General features: G+C 46.9%; 1 protein-coding gene across 2 annotated transcripts in view; it reads right to left on the bottom strand.

Annotated features, from left to right (window-relative positions):
* Positions 1–1219: 1219 nt before the first annotated feature.
* The window catches only part of TTC7A (tetratricopeptide repeat domain 7A), a 287398-nt gene continuing 268590 nt past the window's right edge, over positions 1220–20027 (bottom strand). For both annotated transcript variants that reach the window (XM_065400900.1, XM_065400899.1), the window contains exon 20: positions 1220–1441. In XM_065400900.1, coding sequence (XP_065256972.1) covers positions 1220–1441 — 222 coding nt within the window. The remainder of the gene's footprint in view (positions 1442–20027) is intronic.

Genomic DNA, 20027 nt, shown 5'->3' with positions numbered 1-20027 from the left:
TGGCTCTACACCACCAGAAGATCACTCTGATATTCTCTGGCCAGGCAAGACAGCTTCAGGGCCAGATTACTGTGGTGATGAGGCACAAAGTGGTCCTAATATACTGAAGGATCTGGCCCAGTATTTCTGATGCCAATTTCTTTTGAAGCCATGGCTGATCAAAAAACTACAGTGAAAATAAAGGTAATGTATATATACACATACTGCTTCCAATAATTAAACATATTTATCATCTATGCAGTCACTATGTTTTATAGATAAGTAGGAAAAAGCTCTGTCAAGAACAATAGCAAAAGTAAAGCTCAGGGTACACATTGCCTGAAATCAACAATATACTTTCTGTAAAAGCTGCTGGAGTACGTAATTACTAAGAATGATGCTCAGACAGTTTACACTAGCTGGCCTGATGAAGTGCCTTGCAATAAATATTTAATTTGAAAGAAAATAATATTTGTAATACTAGTCAAAATTTGAACGGATCAGGTCTTTGGCTTTTCCACTTCTGTGGTTCACGCCACCAAACCAGCCCATAGAAAAGTGTCTTTTAAATTATATCAGTCCAGTCAAAAGCTACTGTGAGTATTGACTGTGTTTGCAGTATGGCACTGCAGGGTGAAGATAAGTATTAGCAGGTCTTTTAAAAGAGTTTTGTAAAAAGTGTATTTAAGAGATACAGCTATTATTTTGTCATCATTCTTCACCTACTAATGTGTCTATGTGCACACACATATATATATATGGCCAAATTTGGCTCTGATGTAAGTTGGGCAACTTCACTTACTTTAATAGAGTTGCACAGGCTTACACTAGGTTTGAATTTAGCTCATGGTTGTTTTTAAATTAAGTCTTTCTCAAGAAAAGTTGAAAGGTGCATGAAATTTGTTTTCAACACAAGTGCTTCTTACAGCTACACTCTAGCAGCATCTACACTATTGTCAGTTTAGTCATCTAGCCATCTCCTGCTGAAATCAACAGGAGTCTTTCCACTGACTTCAACAGGAGTCAGATCAGACATCTATGAAGCCAGAAGAAATTGTCCTCTTTATGCCCTGTCACTTGTTCTAAGGTTGGGTTTTTCCTCAGCTAAACACATAGATCAGAGTCCCATTCTGGAATTACAAGTTACAGTTGTATTTTTCTGTCTAACCCAGAGTTTCTGCTGTGTATATTTCTTGGCATCCACCCACTGGAGGGCTGTGCTTAGTTGAAAGGAAGAGCTTTATAGTTCTCTAGGTATGACAGTGAAAGGGACAACAGGACTACTGGATTCGAGGTCCAGAGCTGTTAGGAAGCATTCCACAGCAGCTTCATTTTTTCCTTGAGCTTGCAATACTTCTCCTAGGCTGTTCCAGGCTTGGTGATTGGTGTTCTGTATCTGGACTGCATCTCTCAGAACCTTCTGAGCCAGGCTTCTCCGCCCGAGCCTGCTCAGTATGGGCCCCTGCAAATAAACAGCAATCTTGTATTAGTGCCTACCAGTATTAACACTGTCAATTCATAGTGTGCTCCACAATGGTACAATACATGGTATGCCCAAGGCGCTAACACTCTAAGCAGACAGGAACAATAAATCAGTCGTGATATTCCTCAGCCTGTGAGAGGAGAGAGGATCTTCAGCACAAAATGATTCTTGAAGAAGAGGAGTTGCCCACTACTAAGTTACACACTGATTTGGTTGTGGATGGATTTAACAAAGGTTGTAAAGCCTTTGATCCTACAGGAAAATATTTGGGAGACCAATTACCCAGAGAGCACAGGCTAAATTAACACTTGTATGTTTAGTAATGCAGACATGCAGCTGCCTCCCAAGCACCTCTTCATGACTCGGGGAGGTTTTGGAGCATCTTGCCTCAGCTTCCCTTCTTTAGGGCTCCTCAGAAACTCCACACACAGGCTTCTCTCTCTCTGTTCAAACACCCCTCCTTAGTAGGGTTGCCAACTTTCTAGTCGCACAAAACCTAACACCCTAGTCCCACCCCTTCCCTGAGGCCCCACCCCTACCCGCCCCCACTCACTACATTACCCCTCCCTTGGTGGCTCGCTCTCCCCCACCCTCACTCACTTTCACTGGGCTGGGGCAGGGGGTTGGGGTGCAGGAGAGGCTGAGGGCTCTAACTGAGGGGGTGTGGGCTCTGGGGTGGGGCCAGAAATGAGGAGTTCAGTGTGCGGGATGGGGCTCCAGGATGGGGCAGGGAGTTGGGGCAAGGGCGTGTGTGAGGGCTCTAACTGGGGGGGGTGGGCTCTGGGGTGGGGCCGGGGATGAAGGGTTGGGGTGCAGGAGGGGGCTCCAGGCTGGGGGGTGGGGCAAGGGATTTGGAGTGCGGGAGGGGGCTGCAGGTTGAGGCAGGGGATTAGGGTCTGGGAGGGGGTGAGAGCTCTGGTCTGGGGGTGCTGGCTTTGGGGTGGGGTCGGGGATGAAGGGTTGAGGTGTAGGAGGGGGCTCCAAGGGATTTGGAGTGCGGGAGGGGGCTGTGAGTTGAGGCAGGGGGTTGGGGTGCAGGAGGGGGTGAGGACTCTGGGGTGGGGCCGGGGCTAAGGGGTTCAGGGCGTGGGAGGAAGGGGGCTCTGGGTTAGGGGTGGGGGCTCTGGGGTGGGGCCAGGGATGAGGGATTTGGGGTTCAGGTGGGGGCTCCGGGTTTGTGGGGGCTCAGGGCTGGGGCAGGGGGTTGGGGTGTGGGCTTACCTCGGCTGGCTCCTGGTCAGTGGCACAGCGGCGGGTGGGTGGGCTAAGGTAGGCTGCCTCCTTGTCCTGGCACCATGCTGTGTGCGCCCCGGAAGCAGCCCGCAGGTCCGGGTCCTAGGCGGGGGGGCTAGGAGGCTCCATGCGCCGCTCTTGCCCGCAGGCACCGCCCCCCCAGCTCCCATTGGCCGGGAACCAGCGAATGGGAGTGCACAGCCAGTGCTCAGGGTGTGGGCAGCGCGCAGAGCCCTGTGGCCCCGCCGCCTAGGAACCAGACCTGCTGGCCGCTTCTGGGGCACAGCTCAGTGCCAGCCAGGATAGGCAGGGACTAGCCTGCCTTAGCGCCGCAGCACCACCGACTGGACTTTTAACGGCCTGGTTGGCAGTGCTGACCGGAGCCGCCAGGGTCCCTTTTCGACTGGTGTTCTGGCCGAAAACTAGACACTGGTCATCTTACTCCTTAAGGTCTGGGTTTCTTAACATCAAAGTTCAGAGGAAAACTGAAAGTCCCAAATAAAGTCGACATAGTTCAACTGTATTCCCTGCTTTTAGTAGGCCACTCCCAGTCTCGTGTAGCTGGAGGATTCTTTACTTCTCCCTTGGAGTCTGCACTTGGCAGCTCTTCCCAGACGTCTGTCCTGCCTGGCACTCCCAACCCTTCCTAGGTGGAGATCTGTTCAGGCCCAAACTCTTCTCCTGATCAAGGGTCTCTTGCAGGGTATCCTGATCACTACAGCTCTTCTGCAGTCTCTGCCACAGCTTCCTCCTCTTGTTTCCTGTTCCCTCTGGCTCTTTATAGAGCCCAGTTGCCTTTTATTAGGCCCCGTGGTGAGGCTGTTAATGAGGGCCAGGTGGGCTGGACCAGTACCCTCTTAAAGGGCCCAGTCCGAGCTGTGACAATCAAAAATTTGGAAGACCCTCACTCTCAAGATCAGGTTTGCAGAGCATTTGAGTTCACATTTCTATATTCTCTATCATTTGTTAAAAATGTGCTGTCTTTGTCATGAATTCAATCAGTTTGTAAGGATATTCATATCTGAACAGGAAAGAGGTGTCAACCCAAGTGATAGAATTCAGTGTTACAATGGAGTGAATAATCACAGAAAATGTGTTGCGGTATTCGCCCACTGTGAACACAATGTGCCTCACTATGGAAATCATCTTGCAGGAAAGTACTTCATTTCAAATACCCTTATAAAGATATATAGAAAGAATGAGGTGTCAGTATGTTAGATGATTACTTGACTTCAGTTGTTTCCTATGCTTGTTTTGTGTAGCTGCAGTCATAAATTTAACTAGAAGCTTTAGTAACCTTTGATTGGCCTAGCTGTGTCTAGCTAATATAAAAAGATGTGCAATATTTTAAAATCCTTGTGGTCACAGCCTAAAACATTTGTTTGATGAACGATGGGGGATTCTTCTGCAAGTAGCAAATATTTTTCTTTGTCTTCTTGTGTTTACTTTATATAGGTAGCCAGCAGGTGCACAATCCGTCACCATGACTAAGTCCTGTATAGCAGCGGTAACCCGTTACCAATAACTACAGAAAAATATTACCATACAAGAGAAAGGAGTAAAGATGTCACAAGCTTTTAAGCAAACAAAGGAATCCTCAACAAAGGTTTCCTTGGTCAAAAGAAGAGCACGCATTATTTTGATCTGAAAATCCATTCATAACTATTTCATATAAAACCTGAACTTTCAAAGCCCAAAAGCACTTACTCTCTCTAGCGCTTTCTCCCTCTGTATTTACAAAACAGCGCCTGAAAGTAATTAAAAGTCAATGGGCCAAATTCTGCTCTACATCTGTGCTTATATCTTTTCCCTTCAATAGGAGTTGTATATGTCTACTTAAGGCAGATTTTGCTCCATTGTGGGTAGCTGATTGGAAAAAGAATCAAGCGTTTATGACCAGACTCTATGTAACTTGTGCATCTTTAGGGCCATCAGTCTACATGAACATTAAAACAAAACCCACCAAATAAAAATAACAACATGCAAAGCTGTCCTTTTGCAGCACAGTTTCCTCATGCCAGTCTCAAGTGAATGATGCCTTTTGTAGTCAAGGATCATCTGTTGGATTCACTCCAGGTAGCCAAAGCTCTTTGTCATATCCTTGCACACCATTTTCTGTTCTGCCTGCATGACAACTGGTATACTTGAGTCTGAGGCACTCCTTCTAGTTTACTTCTCCCTGCAAATATTTTGGGACACTATGTCTGAAGGAGGCTGTATACCACTGCTGGGCATTGCATTATACGGTATTAGCACAGGATGAATCCCAGAACGCGGTGTAGCCCTTACTCAGAAATGTAATGTTACAAATAAATATTTGGCTGATTGTAAGAAAAATAATCATTTAAAAAGTTACTCATTTAGTTCATCAGAACAATCTACAAGTTTACAGAGGGCTGATCCAATGCTCTTTGAAGTCAGTGGAAAGACTCCCATTGATTTCAACAGGTGTTGCTGGATCAGTGAGAAACTGTGAAATGGTTTTGGAGATAAGTTTTGGGGAATGTTGCTACAATCAACATTTCTGAGCCTCTTGATGGGAGTGGCTGACTTGCTGAAACATGTCAGTATTTATAAGTGATTGTTAATGCTACTTGTTCTAGTCTTCTGCAATCCTAACTTTAAAAAAAGAGTACTTTAATGTTTACTATTTAAATGTTTGTTATTTAAAGAACAAACTGAATGCTAGTTCTGTGTGTCAAATATCAGAGAGGTATCTGTGTTAGTCTGCATCCACAAAAACAACGAGGAGTCCGGTGGCACCTTAAAGACTAACAGAGGTAAAAAACCATGCATCTGAAGAAGTGGGTTTTTTTACCCACGAAAGCTTATGCCCAAATAAATCTGTTAGTCTTTAAGATGCCACTGGACTCCTCTTAGTTTTGTGTGGTGAGGCTGAATGGAAGAGTTACTTTGAGTGTCCATGCAAGCCTCAAACAGTTTTTGTGAACTACAGACCACAGAATCCCAGAATCCCGTGCAGTAACATACACCACGGAACACTTGGTTTTTCTGAGGTATTTGTTCTTGGGAGCTGCTCCTCACTAGTGAGTTCCATATTTCCCCCTGGAGTCTGGCTAGCTGTAAACAATGCCTGCATGTTGTTGCTATGTAGAGTCCATCTGGAATCTGCCTACAATGCAAAGAAAATAATAGATTCATAGAGCCACCCACTGATGGGCAATTTACATTTTTAGCTGAAAGATTTTTTAGATTTTCTAATGAAAGTTCCGTTCCTTAGTTTCCATAGAAACACATCTGCTTGATGTGTGTGCATAATTTCATAAAATCAGAGATCTAAGGAAGATTAGCAATTAGTATAAATAAGAGAAGACAACTGATTAAGGGTTTCATCTTCCTATTACAAGCAAAGGGAGGGGCTGTATTATTGTTGTCCTTTATCCCCGTGCTTTCTCCCCCCCCTCCCCCCATCAATGCAGAAATCAATGCCTGGCACAGCCTTTCTTTTCCAGTTCAACAGCAGGATTCTTTTGGCTATCAAGAGGGCTCTTAGGAGCTACCTCCTTCCCCATTCATTTACGTTATACAGATGGTTAGTATATCCTAGCACTAGAGTCACTGAAATATTGTCCATTGATTCCAATGGGTTTTAAGGACCTAATCCCACTCCCATTTACATTAAGAGCAAAACTCCCATAAACTTCAATAGTGCAGGGTCAGGCCCAACAGGAGATGGGGCACAGGCTGGTTTTTAAATTAATATACATATATATTGTAATGTTAAGTAAAAAAAAACAAAAAAAACCCACTGTCCTGCGAACAGTGCAACAAAAGCCTCCCCCAGTACTATGTTAAATAAAGATGCTGCTTTCCTATGCTAATTGTTTTGCTCTAACTATTAAAGCTTAGGTATTGATCTACCTAATGTGGTCTGAAGATAACTAAGACAAATTCATTTAATTGTTCCTCCTCTATTTTTTTTTTTTTGGTTGAAGCTAAACATTAACGCTTGTGAATCTAGACAGATAGCATTGCAATGATGTCCTTTCTCTCTATCCACCACTGAAAGATTTATAGAAACACGGTAGTTTTTTTTTATTTTAAACTTCCTTGTAGAGAGAAGTGGTAGCACAGTGATGCTGGTGTAACTTATCAGTGCATGCAGATACAGTCAGTGTAGATACTGAGTTTGGCATTATGATTTAAGGGGACTTAGGCCTGTAACCAGATTCACAGGAGGTGATCTGCAAAGAAAAAGAAACACTGGGCTTGTGGGTGGAAATTTCAAAATTGCCCAGGGTCCAGATTCTCAAAGGTATTTAGACTGTTAGGTGCCTAAATACCTTTGAGGATCTGGGCCTAAGTGAACTAAGGCTCATCTACATGGAAAATGGAATCCAAATAACGATATCAGTTGTAATCCATGTCTTTAGTTATTTCAGTGCAGTCCATGTATTTTGAAACAGGACTGCCCTATTTCAATATAACTTAAGTAGGTAAAAAGTAGTTATTTCAGTTTCAATTTCCATGTAGCCATTAGGACTGGAGCCCAAGTCCCGTTGATTTGTGGGATTTGTGCCTGTAGGATTTGTGCTTCTTAAGTCATTTAGGCTGTTTTGAAATTCCCTTTTGTGCTTTTTTTTTTACTTCTTTATGATGCATGGAGAAGGCTCCTAAAAGGGATTTTGTTTGTTTGAAGTTTTTTGCATTAGAAATTCAGTTTCTCTCTTCCTTTCTCCTTCTGGGAGATGTTATAGATGACTGAAAAGCCAGTAACATATAACATTAGAGATAACAACCAACTGACTGAGAGGGGAAGATATTTCTAGCTAGAAAGTTAAAATACTCTTTTTGCTAACATCTGCTTAATTCAAAAGTCTTATAAACAACTGGGAGAAAAGCTTTCTTTATTATAGCCTCAACATCCTCTTCCCTTTCCAGAAAGGGCTGAGAAAGCTCCCAATCAATTTCTTGGGGATCTCGAAGCAAAAATAAGGAATAGAAGACTAAGCAAAAAACCCTTTGTTTTGGGAAAAAAACCTTTCAGGTCATCTTTATACATCATAAAGAAGCACGGGGACACATCCAATTTTATCCTTTGTAGGGCACCTTTAATAATAATAATGTGTCCAGATATCTTTCTTTACACAAGACTCAATGTCCTTATTTCTCCTCCCCACAGAAGAGAGCAGGGATTTCACCCAGTACAGTAAGAAGAACGGGGTGGAATTCCATTCCCAAGTCAGAACATCAATTTTCCTTGCAAGTCAAACACGCTGAGTGTGCCCTTGCTCTCAGTGACGTCAATGAGCGTGCTCAGCATCGAGCAGGATCTGGCGCTATTTCAGAAAAGTGCCCATTGAAAGGAGGTTGGGCTTATTCAGCAGCATACTGCACAATGCTTTTGAAAGCTTGCGGTAATATTCTCATGTAACACAAACTCTGCATTGCTACTGGGCAATGTACACTTGTGTCATTATTGAACAAGCAAAACAAGTTGTAAGCAGAATCTGGTGCATAAATCAGGATATGACAAAGAGCCCTTTTGTAAAATGGCAAAGATTAAACCTGGGACATTCAAAGCTTCCTGGAATCACAGGACAAAAGATTTGCAATTAGATGATATCTGCTGCTGTTTCTCTTTGATAATTGCCCTCCACCCAGGAATAGATCTTGAGCCATCTCTTTCAAAGGATTTTTGAGCTGTGGGGAGTAGTTCTGGTATCACCTCACCACACGATGGTCTGCCACCGTCAGTTATTGAATCTATTTAATCTTTCTTCAGTGAGGGTTGTGTGACATGCTAGATCTAGATCCTTTGAAGGCTTTTACAAAAAATACATGAAGCATAAAACATAAAGAGCTCTGCTGGAGTAATCTGTGGGTATTTGCCAGATGCACTAATGAGCTAGATTCACTAAGGAACTTGGGTATTGCAATGCTGAGCATCACCAGGCCTAACATTTAGGTGCACAGAAAATCATTGGGGTTCACAAAGCTTGAATTAGGCTCTGAGGTTCCTTCCACAATGAATGGGGAGAAATAGGTGCCCTAGAATGGGATTCATAAAGGCCAGCACATTAGGAGGCTCCCTGCCTAAGCTAGCCATTGAGAGATGCAAAGGCAAGGGGTCTGTCCTAAGCCCCACATCTCTTTCAGGGAGTTTGGCTCCTAAGCCCACACTTCTGGAGGCACCTCCCTCTCCTTGGGAGGGGCAGGAGGAGGAGGACCTTCCTCCTAACTTTTAGCCCGTAGTTAGGGTACTCACTTGGGATGTGGGAGACCCTGGGTTCAACTGAGGAGGAGAAGGGATCTGAAGAGGGATCTGCTACCTCTCAGGTGAGTGCCCCAATCACTGGGCTATAGGACATTCTGATATGGGGCTCCCTCAGTCTCTCCTGCTGAAACTCTTCCAGGGTGGATAAATAAAAAGAAAGACAGGGAGCAAGAGACAAGCAGGAGTGACTCTCTAACCTGGTGGGCAGAACACTCACCTGGGAGGTAGGAGAACCAGTCCCCTTCTCCAGTGACTTTTAAAATTATTTATCCACAATGGGACAGCTTCAGCAGGAGAAACTGAAGGAGCAACCCCCACCATCAGAATATCCCATAGCCCAGTGGCTAGGGCACTCACCTGAAAGGTGGCAGATCCCTGTCAAAGTCTTTCTCCCACTCATGCAGAGGGTGGACTTGAATCAGGGGTCTCCCACATCACAGGGGAGAGCCCTAACCACTGGGTTAGAAGGTGTGATGGAGGTCGTTCTCCTCCTCCTCCAGCTGTTTTGTGTGATTTCGCATACAGGACCCAGTGCGGTAGGCGAGATCGGAGCACGCTTACCAGATGGGGCCCTGCAGGCGAGTTAGGAGGAGGAATGCCTATCTCCCTCAACTCGTGCATTGCTCTGGGGTTTAGGCATCCGCGGTGCTGCAGTGTGCATGCTCAGAAGCAGAAACATAGGCACCTAGGTAATTTTAACTGCAAAAATTTAGGCACTGAGAGATTTTAGGAGCCTGCAGAGTTTGGTGACAGCTGAGCAGCGGTTTTGTGAATCCCACGAGGCCTGATTCTGGGATTTAGGCACATAAAATGGCTTTAGGGACCTAAGTCCTTTTGTGAATCTAGCACTATGTGACTTCATTTGCCACCTTGGTACTGTGGAACAGTGGGAGCCAAATTCTGTATGAAGGTTTCATCTTTTAATGCTGCTACTTGTGCAGTCAGTGCAACTACTACCCACATTCTCTACCCCCCTGCCCTTCTGAAGCAGCATTTCCTGTCAATCAATGAATCTAAAGTGCTGCATTTGTGGAGGCTGGATTAAAAACTGCAGAATGTGGAAAGAGAAAAAAGGAAAGAAGAGAAGGGAGTGATAACCAAGCTTCAGCAATGCCTGGCATCTGCCAACATCCTGGATGCTATGCAACTGGGCTTCAGACCATGCTACTTCATGGTGACACCCTCCGAGCAGAACTAAAAAATCAGCTAAACATGGCAATGGACAGACACCACATCGCTGCTCAGATCGCTCAATCTCTCTGCAGCTTTCAACCAGTCAATCACAAGGTACTGATGACCTACATATATTTAGCTCCGCAGTGATCTATCCTGTCCTCTTTCTCCTTCACTATCTACATGAAACAATGTGGAGAGGTGGTGAAATGCCATGCTCTCTGCTGCTAATAATACACCCAGAGGTGAAAGTAAGCCGGTCCGGTCCAGTCCGGTCCGGCGTACCGGCAAGAGCTGGTACGCCGTGCCGGACCAGACCGGCTATTTAAAGGGCCTGGGGCTCCTGGCAGCGGCTGGAGCCCCGGGCCCTTTAAATTGCCACCAGAGCCCCACTGCCAGAGCCCTTGGGTGGCGGAGGCGGCTCAGGCAATGATTTAAAGGGTCCTTTAAATCACTGCTGGAGCCCCCGGCTGCTGCCGCTACCCCGGGGGCTCCGGCAGTGGGGCTTGGGCGGCGATTTAAAGGGCCCGGGGCTCTGGCCGCTGCGGGTAGCCCCAGGCCCTTTACATTGCCGACCGAGCCCCACTGCCGGAGCCCTGGGGTAGCAGTGTCAGCCGGGGGCTCCGGCGGTGATTTAAAGGGCCAGGGGCTCCCGGCCACTGCTACTGCAGCGGAGCCCCTGGCCCTTTAAATGTGCGCCGGAGCCCCGAGCCTGGGGTAGCGGCGGCAGCCGGGAGCCCCTGGGGCTCCGCCCACGATTTAAAGGGCCCGGGGCTGCACTGCGGTACTGGCAGATAGAGCCCCGGGCCCTTTAAATCGTCCCCTAGTCCCGGGGCTCCCAGCTGCCTCTGCAGCTGGGAGCTCTGGGGGTGATTTAAAGGGCCTGGGGCTCCCAGCCGCCACTACTGAAGCTGGAGCCCTGGGTCCTTTAAATCTTGATTTAAAGGCCCCACCTCTTCTATGGAGGCCATGCCTCTTCTGGTTGAGACCCCGCTCCCTGCTCAGGACTCCAGTCCTTTAAATTACTTTCATCCCTGAATACACCCATGGCACCTGGCCATGTATATATCTCTTTCTAACTTTCAGTAGATGCAACCACTGCCAACCTAAGGATGTCACACTGACTAGAGGACATCAGCACCTAGATGAAGAACAAATGGCTCAAATTTAATCCAGGCAAATCTGAAGTGATGCTGTTTGCCAGTGGCAATACTCTTTGGACACTGTCCTCCCCTTCTATCAAAGCCATGAAGTCTGAGAGTTCTGTCTGACTTACTATTAAACCCAGACAAGCAAATAGCTCAGGTGTTAGAAAATGCCTTCTCCCACCTCCAGCTGCTAGGAGGCACCTCATCTTTCTCCCATCAATGACCTGGCCACAGTGACCCATGCCCTTGTCACCTCCAAACTGGACTACTGCAACTCATTGTGGAGTTGGAGCACAATGGGAGTGCTCAAGGTGGAAGCAACACAAAGGCTTCAGAATGTGCTGCATGCAGCAAGCCCATCTCTTGTGGGCAAGCACATCACCTTTGTGCTCCGATCTCTCCTCTGGCTCCCAATCTGTTTCCATTGCTCATTCAGGATTATCGGATCTTCAAAGCCATCAACCCATGAGGGCCAACTACATTACAGGCTGCATCTCCATCCACAACCCCTTCAAGACAACTGTGCTCTCTTCGGATAACGCAGCTTAAAAAGGACAGGAGGAGGAGCATGCGACTCAAGATAAAAGCATTGGGAGCTGATAGGGTTCATCTGGGGAATGAGTTTCCTGGGGAGATTAGTTTGGTACAGAGGCAGATCCCCCTTTAGAGCTTGCTACAAATCTTTTCTCTTTTGAAAAGGTTTCTTACCAGAATCAGAATCAGTGTGGGGAGGGGGAAAAAGAAGATTTTTAAAAAGAGTGCGCCCAAGCAGAGGTTCCTGAGAGAAAAGCCAAAGATACATGAAGCCCACTAGGGACTTCTCCATGCAGATGTACTGGTAAGTTACCTGGGAAGCGTTTAGATACCATGGCAATAGGTTCTATAGAAAGCACTACAAGATTCAGAAGAGAAGTTAAAGGAGGGAGAAAAGCAGAGAAAGGTACAGAAAGGAAATGCCTCTTTCCTCAGGTATTTTCCCTGCCATCTACATCCCCCCCAATACACTTCCTGCAGCAGCTCATAATTGAAAGGGATCCGGTTCCCCATAACCTCCTCTGAGAATTAAAAGAAAACCCCTGCCTGCTACTTATGACATGAAAGCCAAGTGGAAGGGGATGCACTGTGTCCCCCCAGCCCGGCAGTATCTATTTTGGTTCATCAAATGTTAACAGGCATGCTGCTAGTGTGTTTGAAGCTTAAATATGATAAAACATTTATTGACATAAAAGTAGGCCCTAAGGCAGCATTGCACAAACCAGGAGGCTCTGATCACTTCCCAGGGATGCTCAAAAAGCAGAGGGAAAATGAAAAGAGGAATGTTTTTTCTGCCTTGCTGGATTGTCATCATTTAGGCTTCAGCCAAAGCACAACTGTCTGCTGCATGCTCAGTATTTTACAGATAGTTCTGCTTTCACTGAGACGTACATGGAAATGAAGCAGCAAGCAAGTGACCCTAACAGGATGTCTCATCCATATATGTCAAAGAGACTAACCAAATGCACCGTTTGTTTCACATTTTTTTCCCCTGGGGAAGGTAACATTTCTCCAAGGCCAGATCTTAGTAGCTGTCATAGTAATGTTGCAGAAGTCTACCCAGATGCCCTAATCAGGGATCAGGCCCTCATTATGCTATGTACAAACATATGGTAAGAGAAGGTTCTTGCTCCAAAAAACTCAAAATCTAGGACCCCAATCTCGCAATTAACTGTGCACAGGCACACTGTTTAGCTGGTGTACAGTCACATTGATCTCACCCTAAACAGGTAAGATAGGCAAAGCATGGGAGAAAAGGGATACATACAAGCAGAGTGCTGGTTGGCAAACATGATGTCAATTTTATTTATATTGTTTATTCCTAGGTCAATTGTTGCTCTAACTAAAAGGGGATTTAAATCCGCTTCCTGTTCCCATAATCCTGTCTGGTTACTGTGTCCCAAAATCCTTTGCACTGAATGCTGTGGGATTTCAGGGAAAGTATATAAGACTGCAAACACAGGCAGAAGCAAAGGATTTGGGGAAATATCCTTCTCTGTTCATATCTGCTCTTTCTTCCCCCTTCTATGTCTCTTGGTGCGTATGTCTATATTTGGTCATTGTAGCCTAACTCTCGACTTTGCAGTGTTATGCACTTCATTTCTTTTCTGCATATCTGCTCTCTCCCTCTTCTTGCTTTGTTTATAGTCAACAGCAGGAACATAGAGAAGGCTGTTACATTTAGAAGTGGTACCTAAAAGATCTGCAGAAGGAAACTGAGTAGGATGCTAGTCAGTTTCCCATTGCATCCTATTCAGTGTCTGAAAGTGTCCTGTGTGGGGTGGGCAGGGGGAGAGCACTTTAGGCAACTGCTCACATCTACAACCAGCTCTAGATTTTTCATCCACACCTACCTCAGTCCCACTTTCTTTTACAAATATTTACAGAGGTGGGCTTGAATCTCTCTGGTCCCTTGGTAGGTAGGGGAGGAAGTCTATGACAAAATTTGAGAAATCATTCTGAAAGTCTACAAGGCTCAGATTTCTCTCAGGAGGAAATTTCAGCTGCTACATGCTTCTTTTAAAAAGTTTGTTGAACAGTTCTGAACATGTTTCAGTTACAGAAAGGGGATGGAGAGAAGCAAGGTTAGAGCAGAGGTGTTGAATACAGGTTTCTGTGGGATGGAAGATGCAAGATGAACAGAAGATTTTCTTCATGACAAATGAGAGATTTCCAGCACCAACGCTTGGCCTAGCATGAAAACCTTTCACTTATTTGGGGGTGTAACAGAATATTTGATAAGCAAGAACAGTCACTCCTTTCTTGCTTATCAAACAATTGTCTTTTCCTCCTCAGATCATCCACAAAACACACTTTTCCTGCTAAGCATTACAAAAATGACCCCTTCCAGCTTCTCAAATAACCTGCAGCTCACACTGGCATTCCATGTTCCTTGGAACAGTCCTACTGAACCACTCACCAGAGTAAGCACCACACTCACGCCTTGTCTACACTGGCAAGTTTCTGCGCAGTAAAGCAGCTTTCTGCATTGTAACTCCCGAGGTGTACACACTGCCAAGCCACTCAGTGCGCAGAAACTGCACAGTTACAGCGCTGTAAAAAATCCACCCCGACGAGAGGCGTACAGCTTTCTGTGCTGGCGCTACAGTACTGCGGTGTCAGTGTAGACACCCTGGTCGATGACAGCGCTGCAATTGGCCTCCGGGAGGTGTCCCACAATGCCTGTTCTTGCCTCTCTGGTCATCCGTTTGAACTCTACTACCCTGCCCTCAGGTGACCAACCGTGAGTCCCACCCCTTAAATTCCTTGGGAATTTTGAAAGTCCCCTTCCTGTTTGCTCGGTGATGCGTGCAATGGTCTCAGCGCAGCTTTCCAGGTGGCCATGCCTGCTCCAAGCACCAGGCGATCCCCCGCTAGGAGCAATGCCGAGCTGCTGGACCTCATCAGCATTTGGGGAGAGGAGGCTGTGCAGTCCCAGCTGCACTCCAGCCATAGGAACTGTGATACCTACAGACAGATTTCACGATGCATGAGAGAAAGGGGTCATGACCGGGACACACTGCAGTGCAGGGTCAAAGTGAAGGAGCTGCGGAACGCTTAACACAAGGTGCGGGAGGCAAACCGCTGCTCCAGTGCTGTGCCCACGAGCTGCCAGTTCTACGAAGAGCTGGACGTGATACTCGGTGGCGACCCCACCTCCACTGCAAAGGCCACTATGGATACTTTGGTGGCTCAACTGCCAATCAAGAGTGGACCGAGCCAGGAGGAGGAAATCTTGGACAAGGATGTGGAAGGTGCGGGGGACCCAGAGGCAGAGGACAACTCGGAGGTCAGAGATGCATGCAGCCAGGAGCTCTTCTCTACCCCAGAGGAAGCTAGCCAGTCCCAGCGGTCGGATCTTGGCGAAGCACAAACAGGAGAGGAGTCCCCTGGTAAGTGGCTCTGATTTTGGGAATTGCTTAAGCGAGTTGTAGGGGGCAGGAGGGTTGCAGAAAGTAGGCTTGTGTCTGTATGATGCGCGTACCATTGCATATCTTGTCTGAGCGGCAGAACAGGGTGTTGATTGACTCCCTCACTTTGCGGGAATCTGCCTCAGAGATCTCCAGGAAACTCTCATGGAGATACTGGGCAATCTGCTGCTGCAGGTTCTTTGGCAGAGCTGTTTTGTTTCTTGCCCCATTAAGGGTAACTTTCCTGTGCCACTCTGCCATCACTGGGGGGAAGCAGGGAGGGAGATGGACCATTGCTGCACACCGGCAAGCCCCATAAAGGCCAGGGCAGAAGCTGCAGTCTTGGAGAAGACCCTCCCTTGATTCCCTGCTCACCCTCAGCAGCGAGATATCTTCCATAATGAACACCGCCTGTGGAAAATGTGGGGACAGTAATGATTATAAGGGCCCCCCTACGGTGCTGGCTCTCCCCAAGAGCCACATGCCCAGTGTACACTATGGTCCTGGAACACTGATTTCCCCTGCCCCTGTGGTTACTCACCATTTTGGGGGTCTTGTGATTCATGTGTGCTTGCGTGGGGTCAGCCAGTGAGTGACAGGTCTATGAATAGTGGCTGTGTTTTAAATCACTGAATCAGTGTGTGACGTTGCACTCTATATGATTTTATGAAAATATGCTAATGAGTGTGAATATAATGTAACTGGAATATGCTTCCTACAAAAGGTCTCTTGTAAGGTATCATTACTTATAATCTACTGAGTGTGGTCATCCTATTTGTATAAATGTACCACTCTTGTATCGGAAACTAGAAATATGAAATATAACTCTGAGGGCCTACTGTAATTATGCAAAGGGTGGACCATTAGTGGTGGTTTGGAATCTTGATGGCTCCCATTAACCAGGACAATTGTATGTAGATGGCTCTGTTTACTTGTAAGTCTTTCTGTACACCTGTGTGCTGGCAAGTGGGTAATGAAGTCTTACAGTGACATGTGATCATGTCACCTGAACTGGAATTCATCTTTAACCTGGTGCTTTTCCATTTAGAAGGAGGGGTGGGAACCCAGAGAGGGACAAAGGATTCCCGCCTTGTGCAAAAGATATATAAGGGGATGGAACAGAACAGAACAAAGGGGGCTGCAGTCATGAGAAATCCCCTAGCTACCATCTGAGCTGGAACAAAGATTGTACCGGGGAAAGGATTGTGCCCAGACTAGGGAGGTGTCCAGTCTGTGATAAAAGCTTATTGAAACTTCTCTGAGGGTGAGATTTTATCTGTATTCCGTTTTCTTACTGTACTAGGTTTAGACTTGCGTGTTTTATTTTATTTTTCTTGGTAATTCACTTTGTTCTGTCTGTTATTACTTGGAACCACTTAAATTCTACTTTTTCTATTTAATAAAATCACTTTTTACTTATTAATTAACCCAGAGTATGTATTAATACCTGGGGGGGCAAACAGCTGTGCATATCTCTCTATCAGTGTTATAAAGGGCGAACAATTTCTGAGTTTACCCTGTATAAGCTTTATACAGGGTAAAACGGATTTATTTGGGGTTTGGACCCCATTGGGAACTGGGCATCTGGGTGTTGGAAACAGGAACACTTCTTAAGCTGTTTTCAGTTAAGCCTGCAGCTTTTGGGGGCGTGGTTCAGACCTGGGTCTGTGTTTGTAGCAGACTAGCGTGCCTGGCACAACCAGGCAGGGTTCTGAAGTCCCAAGCTGCCAGGGAAAACGGGCTTAGAGATAGTCTCAGCACATCAGTTGGCAGTCCCAAGGGGGTTTCTGTGATCCAACCCGTCACATAGTGGTCTGTGTGTTGCAAACAATACTGCTTCTGTAAAATGTTGCATTTTGGCTTCACAGATATGACCTTGGGAGCCCAGCCTCCCTCTTTGTCATCGCCGGCTGAACGGCTGCGCGGAATTAGAAAGCTGCCACAAAAAACTAAAGAGGACTTTCTGCGTGATGTCATGATGCACTCTGCAGCCGAAAAACAAGAATTGAAGGAGTGGCGGGACAGCGAGAAGAGGGACTGAAAGGAGAACGCAGCATGCCAGAATGAAGCCACAGAGCACTGAAAACTACTAGCACTGAAAACTGAGCAGCTCCGTGCCCGCCCTCCCCTGCAGCCGCTGTCGCAAAACTCTTTCCCATGCGCCCCCCAGACACCGCCAACACACTCTTATCAACCTCCTGGCTCCAGTCTGTACCCGCAGCATTCCACTCCTGCCCCGTCACAGTCCAGCACTGCGGACTCCCAGTACCCACTACACTCAACACCCGTCCCTCTGCAGTTTAGCCCTGGTGAAGTACAGTACCCATTGCACTGTACTCCAAAGGACAAGGTTGCATATGATACCTGGACATACACAAATCTTTAACTGTCCCGGGACCCCACCTCCTCCTGGGACCCTCCCATTCCCCACAATGCTGTTGTGTTTTTTTGTTTCTCTCTCTCCTCCAGTTGTTGTTTTTTAATAAAAGAATTGTTTTGGTTTGAAAGCAGTCTTTATTCCATTAATTGAAAGCAAACGGAGCCCTGCAAAGCAACAGGCAATTTTCTTAAACCTTCACAGTGCATCGTCTGCACCAATCACAATCACCTCCTAGCATTACAAGCACTGCACTCCTGAGCATAGCAACAAATATTAGTGGTTTTCAGCTTCAAATTGCTGCCTCAAGGCATCCCTGATCCTTATGGCCCTGCGCTGCGTCCCTCTAATAGCCCTGGTCTCTGGCTGTTCAAATTCAGCCTCCAGGCGCTGAACCTTAGCGGTCCAGCCCCGAGTGAAGCTTTCACCCTTCCCTTCACAAATATTATGGAGTATACAGCATGTGGCTATAAGCATAGGAATATTGTCATTGGCCAAGTCCAGCCTCTCATATAGGCAGCGCCAGCGGGCCTTTAAACAGCCAAAAGCACACTCAGTCATTCTGCACTTGTTCAGCCTGTAGTTGAACCGCTCCTTGCTGCTGTCAAGGTTCCCCGTGTATGGCTTCATAAGCCACAGCATTAAGGGGTAGGCACAGTCTCCCAGCATCACAATAGGCATTTCGACTTCCCCTACGGTGATCTTCTGGTCCGGGAAGAAAGTCCCTGCTTGCAGCTTCCTGAACAGGCCAGTGTTCCAAAAGATGCGTGCGTCATGCACCTTTTTGGACCAGCCTGCATTAATGTCCGTAAAATGCCCACAGTGATCCATAAGCGCCTGGAGAACCATAGAGAAATACCCTTTCCGATTAATGTACTCGGTGGCTAGGAGGTCTGGTGCCAGAATTGGAATAGGTGTGCCATCTATCACCCCTCCGCGGTCAGGGAAGCAAAGCAAAGCCATCCACAATGTCACACATGTTGTCCAGAGTCATGGTCTCTCAGAGCAGGATGTGATTAATGGCCCTGCACACTTCTGTTAACACGACTCCAACGGTCGACTTTCCCACTCTGAACTGGTTAGCGACCAATTGGTTGCAGTCTGGAGTAGCCAGCTTCCACAGTGCAATCGCCACGCGCTTCTCCAACGACAGGGCAGCTCTCATTCTCGTGTCCTTGCGCCGCAGGGCTGGGGTGAGCTTATCACACAGTCGCATGAATGTGGCTTTCCTCATCCGAAAGTTGCAGTCACTGCTCATCATCCCAGAAGTGCATGACGATGTGATCCCACCACTCAGTGCTTGTTTCCCGAGCCCAAAAGCAGCATTGCACTGTGGTCAGCACCTCCGTGAATGCCATAAGCAATCTCGTGTCCTAGCTACTATGCATGGCGAGATCAATGTCGAACTCCTCTTGCCTTTGTAGTTTAAGGAATAACTCCACTGCCACTCATGATGTGTTAGTGAGAGTGAGCAGCATATTGGTCAACAGTGCGGGATCCATTCCTGCAAACCGAAGAGGCAGAGCGCGCAATACACAAACCGTTGAAAGGTGGCACCAAATGCGGATGGAAGCACAGGGATTGCTAGAATGCAAAGCAATGAATCATGGGACATTGGGACAGGACCCTGGATGCCCCGAGACCCCGTCCGCCTTCCCACAACTCTTAGCGGCAGAAGAGGAAGAGATGCTCTGTGGGATAGTGGCTCAGAGTGCACTACTCCGAATACCACTGCAAGTGCTGCAAGTGTGAACACACTATTGTGCAGGCAGCTGACAGTGTGAACACACAACAGCGGTTTCCCTTCAATGCTCTCTGAGTGGCGCTGTAACTGCTGGCGCTGTAACTCTGCCAGTGTAGACATACCCTCGGTAAGTCTTTGAAGGTAGGGATGGCATAGTGAGTGCAAGGCAACTCCTATATGTAGGCATGGTTCACTCTGCAAAGTATATCTGCTTCAGAGTTACACTTATCAAAGGGTATGTCTACACTGCACACTAAGCCTGGGATCTGACTCAGGTTTGAGCCCAAGCTCTGCTTCTGTCTGTACACAAATCAGTCTGACTTGGGTCAGCAAGCGTTCAGGACCTGGGTCATAGGTCGCTGCTAGGGGATGGGTCACAGCCCGTATCCTGCTGTGAGTCGGGTCCAAGTCCTGTCATTTTGCAGTTCAAGCTGCAGACCCAAATCAGAAGGTCTGCATAATGTGGATGCATTAGCATGGCTGTGGGGACCCGGGTCCAACTATTGTAAACCCAGGTTTACAATGCAGTGTGGATGCTCAAGTGTGAGCTCAGAAACACAGAGTCCACAAGTCCGGGTCCCATAGACCTGGGTTTACAATGCAGTGTAGACATACCCACAGACAATGGGACAACTATAGCAGTTGTATGTCTTTGCTGCATCAGGCCCTATGATCCTATTGCAGCATTCCTTACAGTAGAAAATGCCC

This window comes from Emys orbicularis, chromosome 3 (genome assembly GCF_028017835.1).
Source record: "Emys orbicularis isolate rEmyOrb1 chromosome 3, rEmyOrb1.hap1, whole genome shotgun sequence".
NCBI classification, from domain to species: domain Eukaryota; kingdom Metazoa; phylum Chordata; order Testudines; family Emydidae; genus Emys; species Emys orbicularis.
Note: the sequence above shows the minus strand (reverse complement) of the source record. Positions and strands in the feature narration are given on the sequence as shown.